This window comes from Carica papaya, chromosome 5 (assembly GCF_054855325.1).
Source record: "Carica papaya isolate Zhongbai chromosome 5, ASM5485532v1, whole genome shotgun sequence".
Classification (NCBI taxonomy): domain Eukaryota; kingdom Viridiplantae; phylum Streptophyta; class Magnoliopsida; order Brassicales; family Caricaceae; genus Carica; species Carica papaya.
This window is the reverse complement of record NC_142313.1, coordinates 2,016,400-2,041,915: the sequence shown is the minus strand read 5'-3', so window position 1 is coordinate 2,041,915 and position 25,516 is coordinate 2,016,400. Positions and strand designations below refer to the sequence as shown.

General features: G+C 33.0%; 2 protein-coding genes across 3 annotated transcripts; one reads left to right on the top strand and one right to left on the bottom strand.

The window, feature by feature from the left end:
* Nucleotides 1–2,225: 2,225 nt before the first annotated feature.
* LOC110821337 (Ankyrin repeat family protein) lies at nt 2,226–8,732 on the bottom strand. Its single transcript, XM_022051132.2, has 5 exons — nt 8,571–8,732; nt 8,109–8,315; nt 7,154–7,789; nt 6,239–6,671; nt 2,226–3,558 (listed from the first exon to the last, which is right to left on the bottom strand). Exons 3-5 carry the CDS (start codon nt 7,780–7,782, stop codon nt 2,749–2,751), a joined length of 1,872 nt encoding a protein of 623 aa, XP_021906824.1. The 5' UTR covers nt 7,783–7,789; nt 8,109–8,315; nt 8,571–8,732; the 3' UTR covers nt 2,226–2,748.
* A 5,917-nt stretch (nt 8,733–14,649) lies between these two features.
* Nucleotides 14,650–25,415, top strand: LOC110821340 (guanosine nucleotide diphosphate dissociation inhibitor 1). Of its 2 annotated transcripts, XM_022051135.2 has the most exons (13): nt 14,653–14,876; nt 16,275–16,337; nt 16,457–16,540; nt 16,684–16,791; nt 16,888–17,060; nt 17,413–17,524; nt 17,657–17,737; nt 17,841–17,903; nt 18,020–18,121; nt 23,592–23,716; nt 24,487–24,697; nt 24,814–24,888; nt 25,152–25,415. In XM_022051135.2, exons 1-13 carry the CDS (start codon nt 14,790–14,792, stop codon nt 25,200–25,202), a joined length of 1,335 nt encoding a protein of 444 aa, XP_021906827.1. In that variant the 5' UTR covers nt 14,653–14,789; the 3' UTR covers nt 25,203–25,415. The 2 variants fall into 2 exon arrangements, 1 of the variants encoding a protein (XP_021906827.1); XR_015819151.1 differs by lacking the exons at nt 24,814–24,888; nt 25,152–25,415 and adding an exon at nt 21,746–21,918 and having other exon boundaries at nt 14,650–14,876; nt 24,487–24,629.
* The last annotated feature ends 101 nt before the right edge of the window (nt 25,416–25,516 follow it).

Here is a 25,516-nt window from a genome sequence, read left to right as displayed (position 1 = left end):
AATATAATTATATTTTTCTATGATTATTGAAAGTATAAAGTAAAGTAATTATAATAATTATTTCCTACTTATTCACCATTAATGAATGAATTATCATAAAGGGTCATATCATGTGAATGGCTAACACCAAACAAGTGCTACTTCTATCCTCTACATACACCACCAATGTTACATATTCATCTTTAGACCATGTTTGGATGGAGATAAATACAAGGAATTTAGGAAGAGGGAATATAAATAGCTTTTTTCAATAAAAGAATTTTAGTTACAATAATATGTTTCATACTATATGATAAATAATTATCTCTCAAATTTTATTATAATTTATTTTAGATTATATAATTTTTTTTTTCATAAGATAAATAAAATTATAACGGATAATCAAATATTTGATAAGGTGATTGACCATGATTTGATGGGTCACTTGCATAATTGTGTTATCTTGAGGAATAGATTAGTGTCACTTTTTTTTTTTTGTTTAAATTATAAAAAGTTGATTGAATTTTTTTATCACGTTATAATTATTTCAATAAAAAAAAATTAATGTCATATATTGTTTTATTTTGTCCAAATAAGTTGTGGTTCGTCGAGATAAATTACAAATTGGGTATCGTAACTCTACCAATACTTTAATACGAGTTAATTTTTTACTGCTAATGAATCAAATATTATATGTTAACTATCATTCGTTCGTAATATGCTTACAAAATAATGAGATTTATGTATTTAATTAAATTTAATCATATCTTAAGAGTAAAATAATTTAATCATCGTGAATTATTCATTTTACTTTAATAAATCATGACTCGTTAAAATAAAGTACAATTTGATCACCGTAAACTCAGTAATAATCTAATGAGTTAAAGTTTTACTCATATTAAATCAAAATATTATGTCTCGACTATTACTAATTCACAATACATCTACAAAATAATAAAATCTACATATTTAATAAAATTTGAATTCATAACTTGTAAACAAAATACAAGTGCGACCACTATAAACTATAAATAACACATATAAAGCTATTCATGTTAACATAAAATACAATTTAGTCATATTGTAATCTAATTTTTATTTTTTAATTTAGTTTTTTTCTTTTAATAGTTTATATAAAAGTACTAGTTTTTTATAAAGTTGAGATATTTAAATTTTTAAATATTAATTGTGAAAATTTAAATATAAAAATTTTAAAAGTTACTAATTTTATGTAACATAGCAAATTCAAATTATATTAGGCTAAATTATTTAAAAAAAATTGACAATTTTCTCTAATTATCTCATAATGTATTTTATTTAATAATTAAATGGAGAATTATTGGGAGATTGAAGGCTTACTTGGTCACGGTAAAATGTAGCGTGCGGCCCTCCAAGAAAAAATCACTTGCCCTTGCGTCGTTGACTTTGACCCATCATGGCTATTGGCATTTTTTTAGCAGTATGCTTTTTAAAAAATTAATTTTTCACTAATCATTCTTAATACATAATTAATTAAGAACCAAGAAAAGCTGTGCAGATCCAACATGCAGTTAGTCGAATGTGATTAAGGTGTCTAGGGTTGTTTAGAAAATTACTTAAAAAATTAATAATTTATTGGTAACTTAAAGAAATTCCAATAATTTATTTAGAAAATAAATGGTTATATGTATTATATATATATATACATATTTCTAAGGTTCCGAAATGACAAAACATATAAAACATAAAATTTGAATTTTGAAAAAAAAAAGAAAATTAAAGAGATAATAAGTAATACAAAAAAATACATTTTTTAGCCTTTAAAAAAATAAAATCACAATATTAAAATATAATTTATCCGTATATTTATACAAGATTGAATAATAAAACTTTATTATAAAAATACTAATAAAATTAATAGACAATTATATTAGAATTAAAAAAAAATATTTTTCTCATCAATAAGGTTTTATAGACATCTACAAAGGTGCATGAATTTTTTTATTAAAAAAATTAATTAAAATTTTAATTTATTATGACTATCCGACTATAAATATTTAATAACCACGAAATATATCTTTCATTTAAAATAGAAAAAGAAAAGTTCCTTGAGAAGATTTTAAATAAAAATATTTACAGTTTACTTGGTATATTATAAAATAACTTACAGATATATATAATTTACGCACGGTATACATTTATAGACTTATTTTGTACTCCTTGATTATCCCTTCATTGAGATTTCATATTATATAGTTTGATAAAAGTAAAGAAATGAAAATATTTATAAGGATTTGGATAAAGGAGAGCAAGTGCAAAGGCTTTCAGACATTATAATATACATTCCCCCACATCCTCATATCATACATCACCAATCTCAACTCCTGTCTGTCATAGTATTGTGCTCTCTTCTTGTCTTTCCATCATAAATCCTTCAATACACATACACACATCCATTAGATGATATGTATATATATAGTATATATAATATATATGCATTTTCCATGTATATATATATATATATATAGAAAGAGAGAGAGAGAGAGAGGAGGGACAGCTCTATTTGGGTTTAAGCCAACCACATGATGGTGGGTAATTTGGTAGGAAAACGTGACAAACCCTTCAAAGAGATTTTTACCTTGTGCCACCCTTGATCTTACCCAGCAGTAAATTGTTATTATTACCTATGCCACATATAAGACCTTGTAGAGGTAAAAAAGGTGATATGTGAAAATCTGAAAGACCCAGCACCTAAATTTTTTGTCCTTTTTTTTTTTTTGTTCTTATCTGCTAATAACCAACTTGGGAAGCATGAACCAAAAATGGAGGTAGGTGGTGCTCCAAAATAGCCAGCAGCTCTCTGCCTTGACCCACCTCTTCCAAGATGCCACCCCCAAGCCTTTGTACAGCTTCAACTAGTTGCCCCCTCAGCCTCTGCGACAACAAGGAACCACCCACCTTCACACACTCCCTGTACAACGGCAGGTATGCTATTGCCACTCTTAAGGGGGCCGGCAGATCTCGCAGGCAAATAGGAGAACTGCCATGCTTCAAAATCATCATTATGTTCATGTAATGTTGTTGTCCTTGCTTTCGTCCATTGAGAAAAGCTGCCTCTGACCACTGCTCCTTAAGAAAAGCCTTCAGCTCAGCTGGAACAGCCTCATCATCGGATGCAGCAATGCTGTCTGCAACAGCATATGTAGCTGCAGGATCACCTAAGAAATCTGAACGGAGGAGAAATGCTACACCATCAAGAGATCCACCACTTCTTTCACCAGCAGCCTTCAGAATTTCAATACTGAGTGCTGCAAGGACATGCTGAGGGACATGAGGGAGGAGATAAGACGCAACATGAACTTGACTACTGGAAGTAGCAGCAGTTAGTGCCAGGCACAGCTCCATGTCCCGACAACCCCTTTTAACAAACCACTGAACAACCTGCATGCATCCTCTCTCAGCTGCCCTCATCAATGGGCCCAAAAAAGCAATAGCATGACCTTCTTCAACTAGACACTCCATTGTGCCAATCTTACAGTAATGTGACGCAAAACCCAGAGCCAAGTCGACATCAACATCCAAGCTGTTCCTTTGGGCAATCTGAATAAATAAATAAATGCCATATAGCCAAACAAAAAAATAATTATGACAATGGAAATAAAGCATAATGCATTTTCCAAAAAGAGAAACATTAAAGAATTCAAGCTACAGCAAGCCAACAAAAGGAGAATGTCAGTCATCTGCAGAACCTAGAGTATTTTTAGCCCATTTCTGTTTCTCCACAGCATTTTTCTAACACTATCCCATAAAGCATGGGAATTCTGAAAAGAACAACTCAGATGGAGATTAAGCTTAAGGATATTTTGAACTCATCACCTACAATATATTGATACAGTACCGAGTTTGGATCAGGTTATGGGTCAACTACGGCTGAAATCTTGAATCAAGTATGCTGCTTGTTTCTAAGACTTCTTATCCTGAGACCTATTATGAATTAATGTTTAGGACTCATTGTAGATAATCCTGCAACCTCTTGTAGATGGGTACTCTAAAGCCCTTTCTTTGATAAATCCTTAACTGATGTTTTTTGGGCCAAAATAGCTTACATGTGCATAGGAGAAAAAGAACACAGAAACTGATTTCCTAATATTAAGGATCTTAGCTTAATCTAATTACAAGCTTAATTAACGGAAAAATATTGCCTATTTTCTCTTATTCCCAACTCCCAGTACAATTAATATCTTCTTTCCTAATTAAGCCTAAACTAGAAACCTAAAGTGTCAACATATATGTTAACAATTAAGGATGAAGCATTTTCATTTTTCAGCCTCTAGCTAGCTCCCTGAAGGCCATCCATGCCTCATCAAGCCTGGAGCAGCTTGCACTTTCACTTTCTTCCTGCTTTCTTCATCTTCTTCCAATATTTGGGTGTAACGTATATGTTCATAATTAAGGATGAAGAACTTTCATTTTTCAGCCTCTAGCCAGCTCCCTCAAGGCCATCCATGCCTCATCAAGCCTGGAGTAGCTAGCATTTTCAGCCAAAATGCTTGTTTGCCTTTATTTCCTACTTGTAAAGGCATATGTACTTCATTGACGAATTCAAATAGAATTAAAACTATTTGCACCAGGGAATGCTTAGGCAAGCACACTTTTGTTACAACCCAACAAAAATAAGCGATATCTTATCCAAAAGAACCTTCCATTTTCCTACCAAATCCCTCATAAATTTATTAATTTAGATGAATCAGCAAGGATATCTAATTTTTAATGGACTTTAAACCAACCACCTAATGACTTTATCTAAAAAGGATGGGTTTGACGCTTTATGGAGAAGTAAATTCCAGTCTGCACTATGCTCCTTCTAGTCATTTCTGCCTGCATTTTTCATTTAAGCCTGCAGCTATTTATCCGTCTACTCACAGAGCTTGTCCATATAATTTAAGATTAGTTTCCATCAGTCCCTTTAATCTCAATAGCACTTGTACCATTTTGAAGTCCTTCGTTCCAATCAGATTAACAAGTGAATCTCACACCACCAATTGAATGATTAGTTGATAAATTATGTTCAAACTTTCCAGTTTAAAATTGATAATCCTGTGCCACCTTATGCAGAAGAATGGACATTCTTTTGGATAGAACAAATAAACCAAAATTTTTAATCCTAAAAGAAAACTATCACCTGAGTGAAGAAATGTAATTGCCAACAAATTAAAATGGAAGCACTGAAAAGATTGACAAAGCAGTTAAAACTATTACCATTTCAAAATGGTAGAAGCTTGACTAACCAACCAAGCCTGAGAGAGAAGAGGAACTAATGCCAACTCAGCACTCATAGGCAGTGACTGCCAACTATGTTTCTCATTATAATCTGCTTTTTTTTTCTTTCTTTTTTTTCAGATAGAAGAAAGAAAAGTAAACAACCAGAGGAAGAGATCTCCTAAAGCAAAACATAGAGAAAGAATAGAAGAAAAACTGCATAAAAATAGCAACTATATTGCTCATTACAGTCTGCTCTTGTTTTCTTATTGACCATTATAAACAGTTAATTTAGAGTTTTGTTCTTCTGCAGTGGTAGAAGGTAACAAAAGGGACCTTGTTTTCATCACTTTCAAATCCATCTCCATAAAAAACATGACACTTAATTTACATTAATTCAACTCAATTTCTCATCAAGCTCCTCCAAAACTGTTTCCCCTTCTCTGCCTTCACTTTTTCTCCATCTTTTCCAGGTTGATCTATCTTATGGACTCTCTTTCAGCGTCTTTTAACAAAAATTCCTAATTCCATTTGGGTTCCCTTTAGTGCTGTGTCTACAGTAGTAGTCTAGACGGGACAACCAAGTTCAGGCAAATAAACTAATAAAGGGGTAAATTTTGGAACAACCAAGTCTGCTAGTGATTTTAATCTGCTATTTCCTCGTGTTAAAATAGATGTCAACAGTCTTCTTTTATGTGATTTCCCATCAGACAGATCCATATGTTAATACATTGGAAACACAATCAAACTCAAAAACTTGATCTAAGAATGGTATTTGCAGCAACATTTTATATTCTTTTCACTTCAAAGGTTTTGAATATATTGATAAAACTACTGCAGATTAGACCTTGCAAACCCAATGGCCTGTTGGCCAATTAGTAACCATAACATTACTTGCCTTCCATAAGCTCTATAGAGCCATATACATGCCCTTTAAGGGCTACCAAAAGAGAAGTAGAACGTGGAAAATAAAACTCTCTTGAAAAGGCTAAGCCATTAGGATCCAGAGAAGTAAGATTACCTGCAATAGAATGCGCACAAGTTCTGTACTCCCAAAGCGCGAAGCTTCAAGAAAACACTGATTTACGTTGTCAGCACCCCCCTCCACTAACATACCCAGTAATCCCTGTATTACAGTGGCTGATATTCCAGATGCCCACCCAGGATCAAACGAACTAGAGAAGAGAGTCAGGGGAAAGCAAGCTGCATCAAAGGCCTCTGTGAAATCTTTTCCTGTAAGTTGGTTCCCAGCAAGATCCAAGAAAGTCTTGAATGCTGATAATTGGAGTTGGATCTCTACAGCTGAATTATGCGTCACTTTATCTCTATTCCCTTGGCAGCGAGAATGGAAACCTATACATTTGAGAGCCCATTCAGTAAATTTCTGGACTTTGGCACCAGCTTCTGCCTTCAGAACATCATCCCCATTGCACTCCTGGAGACGCTCATGCAGCCTGCTATGACACAAAAATAAACAGACTGACATGTTAATTGTCTAGCAAAACATCAGCAAAGACATTGGGAACAAGCAGCTAAAAGTCAAGAAGGAAATGGATGTTATCAAGATTCATGTACAAAATGTCACACAGATTCATCCAAAATAGCAGGTTGACAAAATTTCTACTCAATAAATGCTAACCTATGCTTACGCTATAAAAGAAATATCATCGATTAAGCCAATTGAGGGCACCATGGAGATTCCAGGTAAGATCACATGACTATCCATACTTCCATAGCAATTCATACCAGAGAAACAATTGAGTGATTGACATTCATAGATATGAAAAATAAAAAGAAAACACAAATTGGCAGGAAAAATTATATTAGTGAGAAATTAAACCGCCAAAAGATGAGAACAAAATAAATAAAACACAAAGAACTTAGAGACAAAGCAGAAAAAAGGTGGCTACATAGAAGTGAGAGTAGGCACTTTTACCTTTGAGCCATCACAGTTACCGTATCTGCAAGACTCATAGTTCGGCTCTGGCAGGCAGAGACACAAGATGCCAGAAAAGAAGTCCTAAGAGCAGCTCTTGTGAAGTCATAAGCACCATTGGCAATAATCTTCTTAATCAACCCTGTGATCCCATAAAGCTCCTGCTGTGTGCTCAAAAACCAGATGGAGTCTAGTGTAATACACAACGCATCATTGAGAGTTTGAGGGTCTGCCAAGAGGATCAGACTCTCTGCAAGTTCCCAATCATGGGAGCTGACAGCACTCTGAAACAGCCGGCCCAATTCAATCCTGTCCTGTCTACTGAGCTTCTTCTCATGCCCAACTTTCTCTTTCTTTGCAAGTTCAGAATCCACTGCAGCCACCCTGGATTTGTGCTTCTTCGAGCTATAACCACAACTACTAGATATTCTAGACTCTCTACTTACAAGGGGTCCCTCTCTAGAGAACACAACGTCACTACCCTCTCCTCTTTCTGACGGAAAACCTTGAATTTCATTGTTTGGACTTTCAGTGACGTTTACCTCTGTCTCCATTTCGTTGCAGAAGGATTCATCCGGGTAAATATCGTCAGCTACTTGCATATTATCGCATACAATGGTCTTTTCCATCTATTAACTGCAGAAACCAACAGATCCTCAAAGAGAAAACCTCCCAACCAAGCAAAAATTCAATTCTCCAAAAAGAGGAAAAGATGCATCCTAGAAACGGCTAAACCCTCAAAGTAAGAGCAGATGCCCCTACGGCAACCCTAAAACTGAATACCCTAAATTAGCCCCTTTTTTTCTTCTTGTAATTCCTTACTCGAAATAGCTTGAAAACGAGCGAAACAATCAGAAGAGGCTAAAACCAGAATAATTGAAGGGAAATTCGGCGACTAAACCCCAATCAAAAACCCCTAAAAGCAGAGATAAACAATATAGATCTCAAAATTTACCCCGAATAAGCATCACAGATATCGAAACACGAAGCAGACCGACGAGAGAAAAGGCAAGTTTGCGCTGATTCACATCAAAAACCATGAACTGGATAAATATACACATCAAGCAGCCCACAGTTTCGTCAGTAGAAAACCCTAGAAGAAACCTCTCTCCTTCACCATCAATAAATTGCCAGCAATTTGTGAAAGATCAATTGGCCAATCCTAGAAAACGAAAGAGTTGTTCATCAGCACGAGCAAATCAAACCAATATTCTTAAACCGAGACAAAAACGAAGAAGGTAACAAACAAAAAAAAAATTATCCGACTTCCGATAGGTTCAACTAAACAACCACTCAACCGCTCTGTTCGTGAAACTGATAAAATACAGGAAATCGAGGGAGAAAACTATAAAACAAAAAAAAAAGTAAAATAAAATCGTAATTAGGAAGAAATTAAAGAGGAAGCACCAGAGCAGACCTGCGATTATAATTGAGAGATGGAGAGAGAGAAATGGGAGAGAAGAACCCTCTGCCACTGCCTCTGTTCATATGTTTTATTTTTAATTTTAAATTTAATTTTTTTATATTTTTAGTTGTAGATACCAAAAATAAGTTGATTCCATGGAAGCTTTGTTATTGTATTTTGGTGATGTAATCATAACAACGAAGTGAGTGATACAGGAGAAAGAGGTGAGAGAATATATTAATAAAATAAATTAATTCTGATTATTATTTAATAATTTAATTAATTTTTAAAAATATATTAAATTATTATTATTCTGCTTTTTTTTTTACTTTTAAATATTCATATTTTACTTTTTTATTCTTATTTGTATAATTTTAATTACTATTTATTATTCATTATTATTATTATTATTATTATCTTTTTAAGTTTTTACTATTGAGAGTAATTTGTTTTTTACTTTTTACTATTGAGATTTCCCAAATAATTAATAATTTTATTTTAACAAATTTTATTTAATTTAGAAAATTATTAAACGTATCATATAATTTAAAATCCAATTGTTTTTTAATATAATACCACTAATGTGATTTAACTATTATCAACCAATTTTTATTATTTTATAATACATTTTTAATTTGTGATTTGAAATTAGATAATTTAATTATGCAATAATTTCATACAAATAGTAAAACTATATAATCTTTTTTAAAAAAAAATCAATTTATTTATATAGATGAAAACGAGAGTCACCAATAGATACAATACATATAAAAATTAAAATATATTAAAAAAATGGATGTGGGACCCACACAAGCAGACATCTCCACTACAATGATTACACGTTAACATGTTGTCTCTTGTCCAAGTTGTTCTTCTAGGGGGGGTGCCCACCCGTTTGTGTTTTGTCTAGTTCTTGAATTGGCACCTTTCATTTTTTATTTTTTATATTTTATTTTATTTTATGTGGGGCCCACGTCTTCATAGAGTGGGGTCCGCATCCCATGCTCTTTAGGACACACTTGTCCCTGTGGTACTCTTGTTCCAGGATTCATACGTTTTAATTAACAGAAATATTGTGCCGCGTTTGGTTCGGTTAATGTAACGTAAAGAAAATAAAAGTGGTTTTTTTTCCTAAAATATTACAATACGTGTGATTATAATATTATATTTAATTCGATGTTATTAAATATTAAAAGAAAATGATAATAAATTATAAACAATTATTTATATTTTTTGTCAAGTGTGTATATTGATTGATATCATGGTATAAATTGATAAACCGAATGTAATTTTAATAATTAAAAAAATTATACACTATATGTAATATTCCTATTAGAAAAACAAAAAGGAAAAGAAGAGAGACGGTGGTGAAGGAATAAGAAGAAGAAGAGAGACGAGCACATGAAACAAAGGTCGGGAGAGAGGGAAAGAAGAGAGACGGGGGTGAAGGAAAAAGAAGAAGAAGAGGAAGAGACGACGGTGAATGAAGAAAAAGAAAATCAGTGTGCACTGTAGAGGAGGGCCAAATTTGTGGCGCGATCGAAAAAAATTGTATGGTATGCCTTGTGTAAGGGGCGAATGAAGAGAGAGGAGAAGTAGGATTCGAGCGACCAAGGAATAGGTGGTGCACCAAAAGGCCGAAAGCATAAAGTCATTTTGGCGTATAAACTCTGACACGAAGAGAGCTTAGGGAGAAGAGAGATCGTCACTAGGATTAAATATCATCATTGTACCCGTTGTGTAAGTCCAATATACTCCTCACAACTTGGATTAAAAATTATATACTATATTTTTGACACGGTACTTTATAAAACATAATAAGCAGCTACCAATCAAGAAGCAGTATAGGCTGTCAGTGTTACGGTTAGGGAGTGGGAGTGCAGGGTGACGAGTGATAATTTGAATAGAGTAGTCAAATTGAGGAGTGAAATTGGTGCTTAAGTGAATAAGTAGAGAGGGGTGACACAATACAGGGATGAAGAAATAAACTGTTAAACTTAAGGTGTATGAAGAATGGTTGGAATATAATGATAAGTGTTGCGAAGTAGAGGCTGTAGGTAGGAGAGTGAGTCTAAGTATAATCGGCAGTGTGGCGACGTGCGTCGCTAATTCAAAATATTGAGGTGCTAATATTGATGTCGATGGTTTGGAGAGTTGGTGTGCTGATATTGGTGACAGCAGGAGAGTGTTTGAGGCGCTGATGTTGGTGCTAATAAAAATATGCGTGTGTTGCTGATTGGGCTTGAGGTGTGTATATGTGGACTACATTCTATAATTTTTTGTGGCAATGTGGATTGATCGGTGTACGCGTGGGTGTTGCTAGTGTATATGCGTGTGGCTAACTGTGACCGATGTGTGTGTGTGTGTGTGTGTCCGAATGAGGGCCATTGGGTGTTTGTGTGTGTGTGTGTGTTTGGCCGAGTGAGGACCATTGGGGGGGGGGGGGGGGGTGGGTGGCTGAGTGAGGGTCGTGGGGATGTTTGTGTGTGTGTGGTCGAATAAGGGCCATTGGGATGTTAGTGTGTCTGTGTGTGGCCGAATAAGGGTCGTATGGGTATGGTGTTGGTGTGTGTGTGGCCAAGTGAAGGTCGGTGTGTGCATGTCTTATATGGTTGAATCGCTCTAGTAGTGTATCAATTATGATTGCTATTATTGTGTTTCTGTTGGGTCATGGTGAGTGACTGATGTGGATGTTTTGGGGCTGATGTGGTTGGCATGATTCTACATGTGTGTAAAATTATAGTATTTTGTATACATGTTTAGAGAAAACTTGCATGAATGTCATAGATTATGAAATATGGGCTAGTTAGGTATTTGTAAGTACAGGACACGTAAATGGTGATGAGAAGATAGACTAGTTGGCAAAAGGAATTAAGACATTTAAGTTAGAGTGTTGAATAGGAAGTGGACAAGACTATGCAAGAAGGAGACTTGGGCCTACTTAGAGGCCACCCTCTCCCCCGCCAGTAAGTTCGATTTTTTTATTTTATTTTATGGCCAACTGAGGCCTCTTAACGTACTTTTTTACATGAATATGTGCAAAATCAGTCAAAATCATATAGGTCGAGACGAACCACCACCGTACCGAAACCTTAAAATTGACAGAAAAATATTTTCAATAACGCTTTTGAGTTTTATGGGATATTTTTAGGTATATGATGAGTATTTATATTTTTGCATGAAAAATTCAAAATTCGAAACTCGTCAAGAGATGTAGTAGATAATACGACGTTTCGAAACACTGATTCGGGTAAAAATCGCTCACCATATTCCATATTACGATAAATTGAGTTTTAATAATCAATAATATTGTATTTTGTGAAAAATTAAAAAAATTATAAAAAATAACTATATGTTACTAGTGGAGTCGGAACTGGTCAGTTTATATTTGCCTTAGTTTGTCTCGTTTATTGACTGTCTAATCGTTATTTTCTTGATCCGATTGACTGATTAGAAATAAAGACTCTGAATACGTTTTTTGGTTATTAAGGTATAAAATTGTATTGTTTGTATAAATACCATTTAATTAATATGTGAATATGAAATGAAATATTGATATTTGCTCGGTGGTCGTTTTGTTAATGAGGATCTTTATATAAAAAACTTACTGCATATTCTAAGAAATGGCAGACGGCTCCAGTACATAAAAAATCCTACCGTAACGTTACCTCAGTCGGACGGAGTTGTAAAGTCCCATACTGAAAGGATTTTGAATATATGATTCATACTTATATCATATGGAATATCGAAACGATGAAATGTTTGACGCTTATTACCGGACGAAGTATATAGATAGCCAGTTAATTGATAAATTCACGCGTAATAGGGAACATATAAAAAATATTGTGTACATTTTACGATAAATTTTTCAATTAAATAACTATAACATATTATTTTTTAAATAATATTTTTAAATTAAAATTATGAATAAAATCTAAAAAATAATACATATAAATAAATGGGGAGCGGAGAGGGATCATAAAAATTGTTTGGTTGGTTGACTTGCTTTGTCCAATAAAGGGCGAACTACTCCACTCCACTCTCCCTTCAATATTATTATTATTCTTCTTTTAACTCCATTTGCTAGTCAAGTTCAATCATTAAAAGTATGATGCATTCATCATCTTCCATTAAAAAAAAATAATAATTGCTATTTAAAAATACAATAATATAATAATATAAAACATAATGTATACACTACATAATAATATAAACTCATAATGAAAACACATATAACACAATTTAATAGGTACCATATATGTCACGAGTAATTTATAATTCGAACCTACATTATCGTAAAATATGAAATAAGTGTCCACCGAATAATTAATATATATATTTTATAATATAATTGTAATAATAAAAATAAAAATAATTTGTTACAAAAAATATTAATTTATGTCTCGAATAATTCTCTGTCATTTATTTATATTATTAATTATATTTTTATTAAAAACATATCTATTAATTATAGCATAATATAATCTATATCATTTATCTGTAATATTAATTATATTTTTATTAAAGATATATCTATTAATTATAGCATAATATAACATAATCGGTATTATTTATTGTGATTATATTATTATATTTATTTTTTAAAAATTATTTTTATAGTATAATATATAAAAGTAATATATTCATGTCAAGTTTAATGTTAAAATGGAACAAAGTCAAATATTCAATTGTTATGAAATAATTTTAAACTTAATTTTATCCGATAAATATTTTAATCTCAAATTAGTATACTTATAATATAGTACATCATTTATTACATTTTAAAATTTAAATGGATATATTTATTCAAGTATTTTAAATAATTTAAATTTAATGAAATTATGGTTTTGATCAATTACCGTGATTTATTGCAATTTTTTTTTTCAAGTTCGATTTTATACACTTAATTAATTATAAAGAGTGCGCAAACGATTTAAAATCGAATTGGATTATGACTGGATTGAGAGCAAAAAAAATTTAATTTTAATATTAAAAATTGAACAGTATTAGATTCTGTCTAATTCAATTTCAATATCGACCGGATAGATTAAGTTTATTATTACTTTTAATAAAAAAATTAATAAAAAATTAATAATAATTCATAAATACATAAATTATTTAATATTATATAATTAGTACAATTAATTAGATAAAAAAATAGAAATATTAAAAAAATTAAACAAATATTTTGTTATAATTATTATTATTTTTGTTTATCGGTGGGAATCGAGACCAGATCGGTTTAATTTGAATTCTTCGATTTGCCAAACTATGACTTGGTGCGGTCAATCCGAACTAAACTAGCTGGTCCGGTCTGAACCGGATGATGCTCACTCAAGAACACAATCCCAGATTTTCATAGGCCAAAAATAGTCAGAGCCCAACAAATAATTATCTTGAACCGGACTGAACCGTCAGACTAAATCTTATACAAACCCCAATGCAGCCCAAGACCAACCAAATTCGTCAACCGGTTATTTCATCGATAATTGGATTATTTTATTTGCTTTTCAAATAAAATAATATTTCAAATTATCAATAAATAAATAAAAATTAATTTCATACGTTTCCTTTTGCAGCTTTTTTAAGTACTTTTTATTTATTTTTTTAATTTAATTAACCTTTCTAAAGTACATTTAACTATAACACTATACTTTTAATTATATTATAGATTTGTTGAAATTACGATGATAATAAAATTTAATATGTATAATTATATTTATAAAATATAATATATGCTCGTAAAATATTTAATATTTTATTTTTGTTTATTAAAACTTGGTATTAATATCACGAGCATATATTTATTTTGAAATCTAAGAATTATATTTAAAAATTTAAAAATTAGCATTATTTATAAGTTAGTTTTGTATATCATTTAATGCAATGCACATATTTTTTTTTGTTAGTTTGAAAATATAAAATTTAATTTAATTATAGATTTAATATGTAAATCATAATTAAAAAAAATAAAAAAGAAATTTTATTTTATTTTATTTTATACATTTTTCAGAGGAATAATTGTATTTTTCAATTAAACAAATATGTTTCTTTAGGCATTTAAATTGCCCATTTTACAAACTAAGTATCTCATTCTCTTTCTTCTGTCTCTCATCATTGTTATTAAGGCCCTCTCTCTCTCTCTCTCTCTCCCTGTTCATTGACCCGACCTAAGCCCCTCAAAACCCTCGCTTACCTCTCTGTCTCCGTGTCTTCAGAGCAGGTCCAACCATGGATGAAGAGTATGATGTGATAGTGTTGGGGACTGGTCTTAAGGAATGCATCCTCAGCGGTCTTCTCTCCGTCGATGGCCTCAAGGTCTCTTCTCTTTCTTCATCTCTTTAATTGTTCATCTTCTTCACCTCTCACCGTATTTTGCGTCCTCTCTCTCTATCGCTATATATATATAAATCGATGTTACTAGGAATTATTGGCGGTGCTTCAATCTCGATTAAGTTTTCTTTATTAAATGAAAATGATTAGTGTGATTTATATCGATCCGACGGATCTGGTTACTTTGTGATCTTGACACTGTGCTTCTTCAGTCCCGTAATCGAGATCCGCTACTCGAGCTAGAACTAACGTTAGAAACTTCGATGATGAGCGAAGTATAGATTTGACTTATTTTTTTACTACAATTGAATTTAGGCGCTTTTGGTTTTGTGTCTAGTTATTCCAATTTTAATTTTACTTGTGGTTCGGGAGGGGAGTAAAAAATTTGAATTCTGTAAACTTGTTAATAGGAAGGAAGAGAATATGATATAGACGTAAGGATCATAGTTGAAATGGTGCGGCCTGAGTTTTGAACTAGAATAGAGATGCTGTCAGAGTGCTCTATGCATGATGAATAGCTGCGGGGAACTGAAACTGCAGTTTGCAAAGATGCTTGTCTCTCAAAACAAGTTAAAAAATTACTTCTTCGGTAATTATAGAAGTTGCAATTCTCTTTGATGATGAATTTAACCTTTTAAAATGAAGCAGTAAAAACTTGAAAGCCAATCATTTATCTCTGAACAAGAACATTTAAGAGCCCATAGTAGATAATCCTTAGAGACATCTTACACACTTGTTTTCTGGTTGATTGATCATTTTAAGGGCTTGTTGGGCAGTAAACCAGGTGTTGTTTGAGCGACAATATTATTTGCATTGCAATGGTTAAAAAAGTAATATTGGTTGTTTTTCTACTGTAAGTTGGATTGGGAAAACTAGTTCATGGAAACTGTACTTGAGCTTTGAGTCAAATATGAAAAATTTCTAAATATGGTGCATCATTATTTATTTTTCATTATTGTTCTTGCACGCTAACTTTCTTTATTTTTAGCAATCCAGGGCATTTTGATTATACTAATAATTTCAATTTCCTGTCCAATTCTAATCTTGTAATTTATCTGACTAACATTGGATTTGGAAGAGAATTAGTTACTATGTCTGCAGGACCATGTTATTCTACTCTCATATAAATCTCTGATTACTGAATTGTGAAACAAATGGGCTGTAAGACAGTGTTAGCTCTGTTTGTATTCATACATTTGTTTCTTCATTTGCAGTAGCTTGGAAATACAAAGTGAATTTTTGTTTTCATTGGATGTCGGTGGGTTGGTTTGTAGGTTTCACTTGTGCAGAAGTATATTTGCATTAGCTAAATTTGGAAGCAGTGTACTGTAACTGTAAGCATTAATGTTTTTGCAATAATTTTGCCCTGTTGCTTATCCCCAGGTACTGCATATGGATAGAAATGATTACTACGGTGGAGAGTCTACATCCCTCAACCTTGTTCAGGTTCTACTTCCTTAAAGTCTCATTGAAGACTTTGGGTTACTCCTTACTTCTATTATTCACCCTTTTATTATTTCTTGAAATTCCTTTTACTTTTTATGCGACTATGATCATTTTCACAGCTATGGAAGAGGTTTAGAGGAAGTGATAAACCTCCGGCCCATTTGGGCTCTAGCAGGGACTATAATGTTGACATGGTCCCTAAGGTGATTTTCATTAAACTCGATGCTTCCTTTTTACTTGTCTTGGTTGGTAATCATATTTCACTGCTAGAGCCAATCTAGTTCCTAGCAGGAAAAATATTTGAATTATGTCCCCTGATCATTTGCTGATGCTTCTTGTTGGCTAGTTTATGATGGCAAATGGCAAGCTTGTACGTGTCCTTATTCATACAGATGTTACAAAGTACCTATCTTTCAAAGCAGTAGATGGCAGTTATGTCTATAATAAAGGAAAGGTATAATTTTTCTTACAATGCAGTATCGGTCTTTTTTTAGTACAATATTATTTGCATTTTTCTTGACTCAAGGTGCTTGTAAATAAACGCCTGTAGGTTCACAAGGTACCGGCAACTGACATGGAGGCACTCAAATCTCCACTCATGGGGATATTTGAAAAACGTCGCGCTCGAAAATTCTTTATATATGTTCAGGACTATGATGAGAGTGACCCCAAAACACATGAAGGAATGGATTTGACAAGAGTGACAACTAGGGAGCTGATAGCGTAAGTTGCTGTTTATGTTTTATTGCACTAAACATTTTTTTTTGCGTTTCCTAACCTTATTTTAATGAGGCAAAAAAAATTCTTTTATCGTTTAAAAGATTTGAAGATGCAGCACTGTTTTAGGTGTCACTAGGACATGGATAGAAAATAAAATTTTTGTTCACTATTCATAGAAGTTACAACTTGATAGAATTCAAGTTTCGTTATTTGGTTACTTTGAGTTCTTATTATTTTGGAGGGATAGGTTTAGCCTAGCCTGTGAGATTGTATTTCTGGTTGATCTCTTACCTTCTCTAATCTGTTAGTTGACGAAGAAATGCGATTCATAACATCACATTTGTTTCTTTGACAGCAAATATGGTCTTGATGATAACACTGTGGACTTCATTGGTCATGCATTGGCACTTCATAGAGATGACAACTACCTGGATGAACCTGCTTTCGAGACTGTGAAGAAAATGAAGGTGAACTCTTTGCGGGATTTGTAGTGTTACTTTCTTGATTGTCAGTTATGTGATTTAAAGTTTGCATTTCTATATACTATCTGAACTTTTCCTTTTTCTTTTGCTAAAGTTTATTTCCTATTTATTTGATAGCTATATTCGGAGTCTCTTGCTCGTTTTCAAGGAGGATCACCTTATATATATCCTTTATATGGATTGGGAGAGCTGCCCCAGGTACTTGTTTTTTTACAAACATATTGGTGATTTGGTATAATGAAGGAACCTAATTTGCTTAGTTCTCCATCTTAATTTTCCCTTTTCCTTTTTTCAAACTTAGGCATTTGCACGGCTTAGTGCTGTATATGGTGGGACATATATGTTGAATAAGCCTGAGTGCAAGGTATTTCTTTAGCTACTATATACTTGCATTACTTGTACCTTATGACAGGCCCATGATAGAAATTACTATGTGTACACTGGCATCAATTTAATGTTGGTAATTCTATTTTTTGCCAGGTAGAGTTCAATGAAGAAGGTAAAGTTAGTGGTGTCACGTCTGAAGGAGAGACTGCTATGTGCAAGAAAGTTGTTTGTGATCCTTCCTATCTGCCTAACAAGGTAATGTTATTATTCCTGTATGTCTTCCATGAGATGTAAAAAACTTTCAGCATCTCTTTCCTTCACTTTTGCCCTCAAATAAAGATATAGATGCACTCATGAAGAAGGACATGTTAGCTTTTGTTAGAATCATGGGCCAAATAAATGTGTATGCATAGAGAGTCTAGCTTAAATGGATATATTGTTGATAAAGATTTTATGTTAAGTAGAATACTATATTATTTAGAGTTCTAATAATATAATTATTTCCTATTAATTAGAGTTCAATTAGATTAAGAATAATTAGTTTATATATATATTTTAAATGTAAACAAAACAAGCAATAAAAAAATTTAAAGTTTATTTTCTCTAAAAACTTCATGGTATCAGAGCGCCGGTAAAAACTGCAATTGCACATTTGCAGGCGTGGTAAAAATTGAAGCCACACATTCGCAGTTGTTAGTAAAAAGTGCAGCTGCACCTCCGAAAGCGTCGGTATTAATATACAACCGCATAACCATAAGCGTTGGTAAAAAGTTGCAGTCGTACATCCTCAAGCGCTAGTAAAAAGGTGCAGTCGCACATTCGGAGACGTTAGTAAAAATTTAAATCGCACATCCAGAAACACTAATAAAATATTATAGCCGCACATCAATAGATGCATGTAAAAAAGGCCACAACATTACCTTTTTCTGCACACGTTCAGAGATCTGTCTGGAGAAGACGAGCCAAGTCGACTTTGAGCCGTTTTAGAGCTGAGTTTGAGCTGTTCTAGAGCCGAGTCTGAGTTGTTTTAGAACTAAACCCCAGCCTTTTAGAGCTGAACCAAATCTTGCTCCATTTTTTGGCTGCTTGGTGTAGATAGGAGGTCTATTTTTCATTACTAAGTATTTTTTCTTCTTATTTTTAGCATTCTAAAATGGCAGAACTAAAAAAGGTGAGTGTTACTAGTTTTAATAATCTTTCATTATAAATCAGTCCCGTAAAAATTGATGGAATTAATTATCTTACTTGGTTGAGATTTTACTTATTGTTCATCAAATCTAGAGAGTTGTAAGGTTACATTACTGGTGAGGTGAAGAAACCAAATGTTAGTAGTTTAGAATATAATAGATGGGACTTTGAGAACTCATTGGTAATGTCATGACTCATAAATTCCATGCAACTCTATATTGTCAGAATATATCTGTTGCTTAACACTGCCGAAAAAATATGGAATACAGCATCTCTCACATATTTACAGATAGGTAATGACGCCCAGATTTATGAACTCCGGAATAAAGTTCATGACACAAAGCAAGGAGAGATACTATTTCTCAATATTTTTCTGAATTAAATGGATTATGGCAAGAGTTAGATTACTATCAAGATTTTCAAGCGGAGTGCCCTGCAGATGCAGTCAAATTTCAGAAATTGATAGAAAAAGAGTGAATTTATAATTTTTTATCTGGTTTGAACACCGAATATAATCAAATATGGGTTCAAGTAGAGTGCCCTGTAGATGCAGTCAAATTTCAGAAATTGACAGAAAAATGCGAATTTATAATTTTTTAGCTGATTTGAACACCGAATATGATCAAATACAGGTCCAAGTGCTTGGTAAGGATCCTTTTCCTTCATTAAAACAAATTTATACTTATGTTCAGCAAGAAGAGAGTAGAAGAAATGCCATGCTTCATATTGCACCAATTGAAAAAGCTGTATTAGTTGCTCAGTTTGATCAATCCAGAGATATATAGAACTGTGACTATTATAGTAAGCCAAGACGCATTAGGGAAACTTGTTGGAAGTTGCATGGAAGACCAGTTAGAGGTTGGGGAGGAAGAAGAGGTGGAACCACAAGAGTTCAAACAAATTTTGTTGAAACTAGGGAAACACCTGGTTCACTATCCATTGGAGCCTTTTCCATAGAAGAAATTCAAAATCTGAAACGCTTTCTAAGTCAACTTAACTCTTCATCAACTGTTGGCACATTAAATATGATAAAATCATGTATTGTTCATTATATTTCCACTCCTGATAATTGGATCATAGACTCTGGAGCTAACAGACATATGACAGGCTCTTCTAAAGAATTCTTAACCTATTCTTCTTGTACTGAAGGTGATAATGTCCGTATAACAGATGGGTTATATACTCCTGTGTCAAGAATAAGTTCCATTAATTGTACTCTTATTATTACATTGTCTTCAATTTTACACGTGTGTAGTTTTTTTGATAATCTTTTATCTATTAGTGTCATAACTAGAGATCTCAACTGTATGATTGAATTTTTTCCTAATCATTGCATTTTTGAAGATTTTCAAATCGGGAAGAGAATTGACACTGGTAGATTGTAAGATGACTTATATGTCTTGAATAGACATCTGAACTTAATTGGAAATCAAGCAACCATTGAGAATAAAGAAGTCAATATGGAGATACTACAATGGCACCGACGATTAGGACATCTTTCCTTTTTTGTTTTAGAAAAATTATATTCTAAGTTATTCAAAAGAACCTTTATGAAGTTTTTATTTTGTGATGCATGCGAACTTGCTTAGAGGAACTCTTATCATTTAATTAATAATAGAAGTATTGATCATTTTAAAACTATTCACTTTGATGTATGAGGACCTACTCAGAATACTTTTCTTTCTGGTCATAGATGATTTGTTACCTTTATTTGCTAAAAACAAAAGTGATGTATTTTCATGTTTTCAATCTTTCCTTAAAATGATATGTACACAGTTTGATGCTAAAGTTAAGATTCTGCGAACGGACAATGGTACAGAATATATGAATAGTGGGTTCTGTGCCTATTTGGAGTCAAATGGGATAATTCATCAAACAAGTTGTGCCTACACTAGTGAACAAAATGGGGTTGCTGAAAGAAAAAATAAATACATATTAAAGGTAGCTCAGTCACTAATGTTCATAATGAATCTACTAAAGAGTTACTGGAGAGATGCAGTTCTCTTAGCTGTCTAGCTTATCAATAGAATATCTTTGTGGATCCTGAATTTTAAAAGTCCTATGGAGGTTTTGTAAGAAAAAAATTCCTACATTGTTCCCCCAAAAGTATTTGGATGTGTGTGCTTTGTTCATGCTAGAAATGTAGGTAAACTAGAACCTTGAGCTCTTAAGTGTGTATTTGTTGGATATTCTTCTACCCAAAAAGAGTATAAGTGTTATCATCCACCATTTAGAAAATACTTTATAACTATGGATATTAACTTTAGGGAGAATGAATCTTACTTCAACTCAAACCCAACACCTCTTTAGGGGGAGAGTGAGAAGGAAGAAGTGATACCTAATTGGGTAACGATTGAGAATCATATTCAGGGGGAAAATTCTATTACAAAGAGTCTTAATCAAGAAAATAATGGTGGACGTCTAGATAAATCAGACTTGAAAAGGTATTAAAGGAGAAAGAAGTCTGAAAAAGTCATTATGCAGTCTGTCCCAGGTCAATAATCTTCTTTGGTTCTAGAAGATATTGGTGAGTTATCTTTTTCTTGTGATTTATCAAATAAACCTATTGCTATTAGAAAGGGAATGAGAACTTGTACTAAGCACCCTATATCTAATTTTGTTTCTTAAGACTCTTTATCTCCCTCCTAAAGAGTCTTTGTCTTGTCTGTTTCTTCTGTATTTATTCCACAGGATTGGAGAGAAGCTCTAGGAGATTCCAAGTGGAAGAAAGCCATGATTGAAGAAATGAAAGTATTGACAAAAAATGAAACATGGGAACTTGTTTCACCTCCACAGGGAAAGAAGATAGTTGGTTGCAAATGGGTGTTCACTATAAAACACAAAGCAAACAGATCGATTGAAAGGTACAAAACTAGATTGGTGGCTAAATGATTTATTCAGACCTATGAGATTGACTATCAGGAGATATTTGCACCTGTTGCGAAGATGAACACAATTAAGATACTTTTGTCTTGCGTAACTAATCTTGATTGAGATTTATAGCAGTTTGATGTAAAAAATGCATTCCTCCATGGAAACTTAGAGGAAGAGGTGTACATGGAAATTCCACCTGAATTTGAAGATGAGAGGATGTAAGGAAAAGTTTGTCAATTAAAAAAGACTTTATATGGATTAAAGCAGTCTTCAAAAGCATGGTTTGAACGGTTTAAAACAGTTATGATCTCTTTTGGATATTAACAAAGTAATGAGGATCATACCTTGTTTATTAAACATCGTGAAAGTAAAGTCACTCTTCTCATTGTTTATGTAGATGATATTGTGGTGACTGGAGATGATACAAAGGAGATGACTCGGTTGAAGGAATTTCTTGCTCAAGAGTTTGAAATAAAAGATTTAGAAATATTGTAATACTTCTTGGGGATTGAAGTTGACAGATCCAATAAAGAAATTTTCATTTCTCAAAGGAAGTATATCCTAAACTTACTAAAAGAGACTGGTATAATGGGTTGCAAACCGGCAGAATCACCTATTGAGAGCAACCAAAAATTGCGAGCAGGTAGTGGTACATCAGTTGACTTTGGAAGATACCAGACCCTAGTTGGAAGACTCATTTATCTATCGCATACCAGACTTGATATAGTATATACAGTTAGTCTTTTGAGCCAGTACATGTATGATTCTCATGAGACTCATTTATATGTTGTCTTCTGCATATTACGATATCTGAAGTTTGCACCAGGAAAATATCTGCTCTTTTTTAAGTATGGTCACCTTAAAATAGAATCATTTACAGATGCCAATTGGGCTGGTTCCCTAAATGATATAAGATCAATTATAGGTTACTGCACACTTGTAGAAGGCAACTTAGTTACATGGAAAAGTAAGAAACAAAGTATGGTTGCCTGCTCTAGTAATGAGGCAGAATATAGAGCAATGACCCAAGGAGTATGTAAAATATTATGGTTGCAAAAGCTAATGAGGGAGTTAAAACTGGTTAAAAATGAAAAACTATTCCTGTTTTGTAACAATAAAGCAGCAATTATCATCGCTCATAATCCAGTTCAACATGCAGAATAAAACATATTGAGATTGATCAACACTTCATAAAAGAGAAGGTAGTTTGTGGCTTTCTGTGCTTATATCATGTATCTTCTGGCGACCAAGTGGCTGACATTTTCACTAAAAGATTATGCAACAAATTTCTTTAGAACTTGATTTGCAAGTTGGGCATGTGTGATATTTTTGCGCCAACTTGAAGAGAAGTGTTGATAAAGATTTTATGTTAAGTAGAATACTATATTATTTAAAGTTATAATAGTATAATTATATCATATAATTAGAGTTCAAGTAAAATAAGGATAACTAATTTATATTTATATTTTAAATGTAAACAAAATAAGGAATAAAAAAATTAGAAGTTTATTTTCTCTAAAAACTTTATATATAAAATAAATGTCTAATCAAAATTTGTATTATTACAATTATATGATCCCTGGTCAAGAGTTTTGAAGCCAATTCTAGACTTATCTGAATTCACATGTCAATATCATGATTTACAATTATTTTGTTTTAACAGGTTAGGAAGGTTGGTAAGGTGGCCAGGGCAATTGCTATCATGAGCCACCCAATTCCAAACACAAATGATTCTCATTCAGTGCAGATCATCCTGCCCCAGAAGCAGTTGGGTCGCAAGTCGGACATGTGAGTTCTCATTAATGCTGTTCATGTCATTATCATAGAAGAGAAAATAAAGTGGAGGGAAGATAAGTCTGCCTTCTTAAATAATGAAAGATTCTATATTTCTTTCTATGTTTGTGTTCATTGAAAATTTGCACCTTGTGCTGGAGAACTGCACTTGCCAAGGAATTCACCTCTAAACTCATCTGCTTTTGGCTTAAGTTTCTTACGTTCTGAAAGGAAACTTTTAGGAACTTTTTCCCCTATTCTCTTTCTTTCCTTGCTCAAAATTCAATGGATAAGTTGTTTGGATAGGACTTTTGTTTTCCTTTCTCTCTTTATCCTGTTGATTTTCTGCGTTGTAACAAATAAGTGGGTAACTTGATGCAGGTAAGGTAAACATTCATGTACTTGCTGTTTGCTTGAATAGAGCTGATCTCAGCCCTTAAAGTTAAATATCAAGGGTTTCATGGTTTGAAAATGAAGGCCATCTAGACTAATTGCATGAGAGAGATCTTTATTTTTATGTGTACTTTTTTCTTTTAGATTCTGGGATGGAATCAAGTAGCAAAGTCATGGATGGTTGCTGTTATCCATTTTCTTTACTTTCATGGAAAAGTGAATTTTTCATATCAGTGTACTGTCCAAAAACCAATTCAGAGATAGGGAAGAGTCGCTGGCTCACAGAATCAAATTGGTGCCTGTTGGCACCCATTAGAATATATGTTATTTTTTTCTTTTCTTTATTTGTTAATTTTTTCAGCCTGATTCCTGACTCTTGTATGCCTTGACAGGTACGTTTTCTGTTGTTCTTATTCTCACAATGTTGCTGCAAAGGGTAAATTCGTTGCATTTGTATCGGCAGATGCAGAGACTGATAATCCTCAGGCTGAGCTAAAGCCAGGAATTGATCTTCTTGGTCCTGTTGATGAAATATTTTTTGATATTTATGATAGATTCATGCCAGTCAATGAGCCCTCTTTGGACAATTGTTTTATATCAACGGTGAGTATATATCTCAACCAAGTGTTATCTTTATTTTGAGCCATTTTAACTCAATATTGCTGCATTTTCCCCTGCATATGTACTGTGATTAATCTCTCTCCTGGTACCCATAACAGAGTTACGACGCTACAACACATTTTGAGACAACTGTAGTGGATGTACTGAACATGTACACCATGATTACTGGAAAGGTGAGGTTTTAAATTTTATTGAAGTAGTCAGTTTTTTTTTTTTTTTTTGTCTCAGTAGGATTAAATGTTGATTGTTGTTTCATGCATGAGAAATATCAAATTTTAAAGCTACAATTTATTTTGGTGACAGTTTAATATTGTTTGGTTTGATTTGTTGTCGTTGTAGAACCATAGCTTTCTCCTTGTTGGGGATATTTTCTTTGCTCTCCCAACTTTAGGCTGATGCTCAAGTAGTAATCAGATTGATGGTTTTGTGTGAGCAGGTTCTGGACCTTAGCGTTGATTTGAACGCAGCCAGTGCCGCAGAGGAATGAGGAGTTTTTTGAATCTGTTGCGCACGCACCTGTTTGTGCTTTTATTCACCGGGTTCTATGACTTTCCCAATGTTGCTTTGGCGGGGGTTTGTTTGGTGAAAGTGGAATTAGTCTGATGTCTTTGATATCATTTTTTTTTTCTCTTTCAAATTATAGAACTATTAACATATGTAATAATATTGTGTTTTCCATAAACATTCCATGTTATTATTATGTTTGGTGCCGATTTCAAATTTTCATATGCCTAGAGTGAGCCTTTGTGGCATTGGAAAATGTTGCTGCTTTTAACTACTTAGATGGTGTTGGTTCAGTTT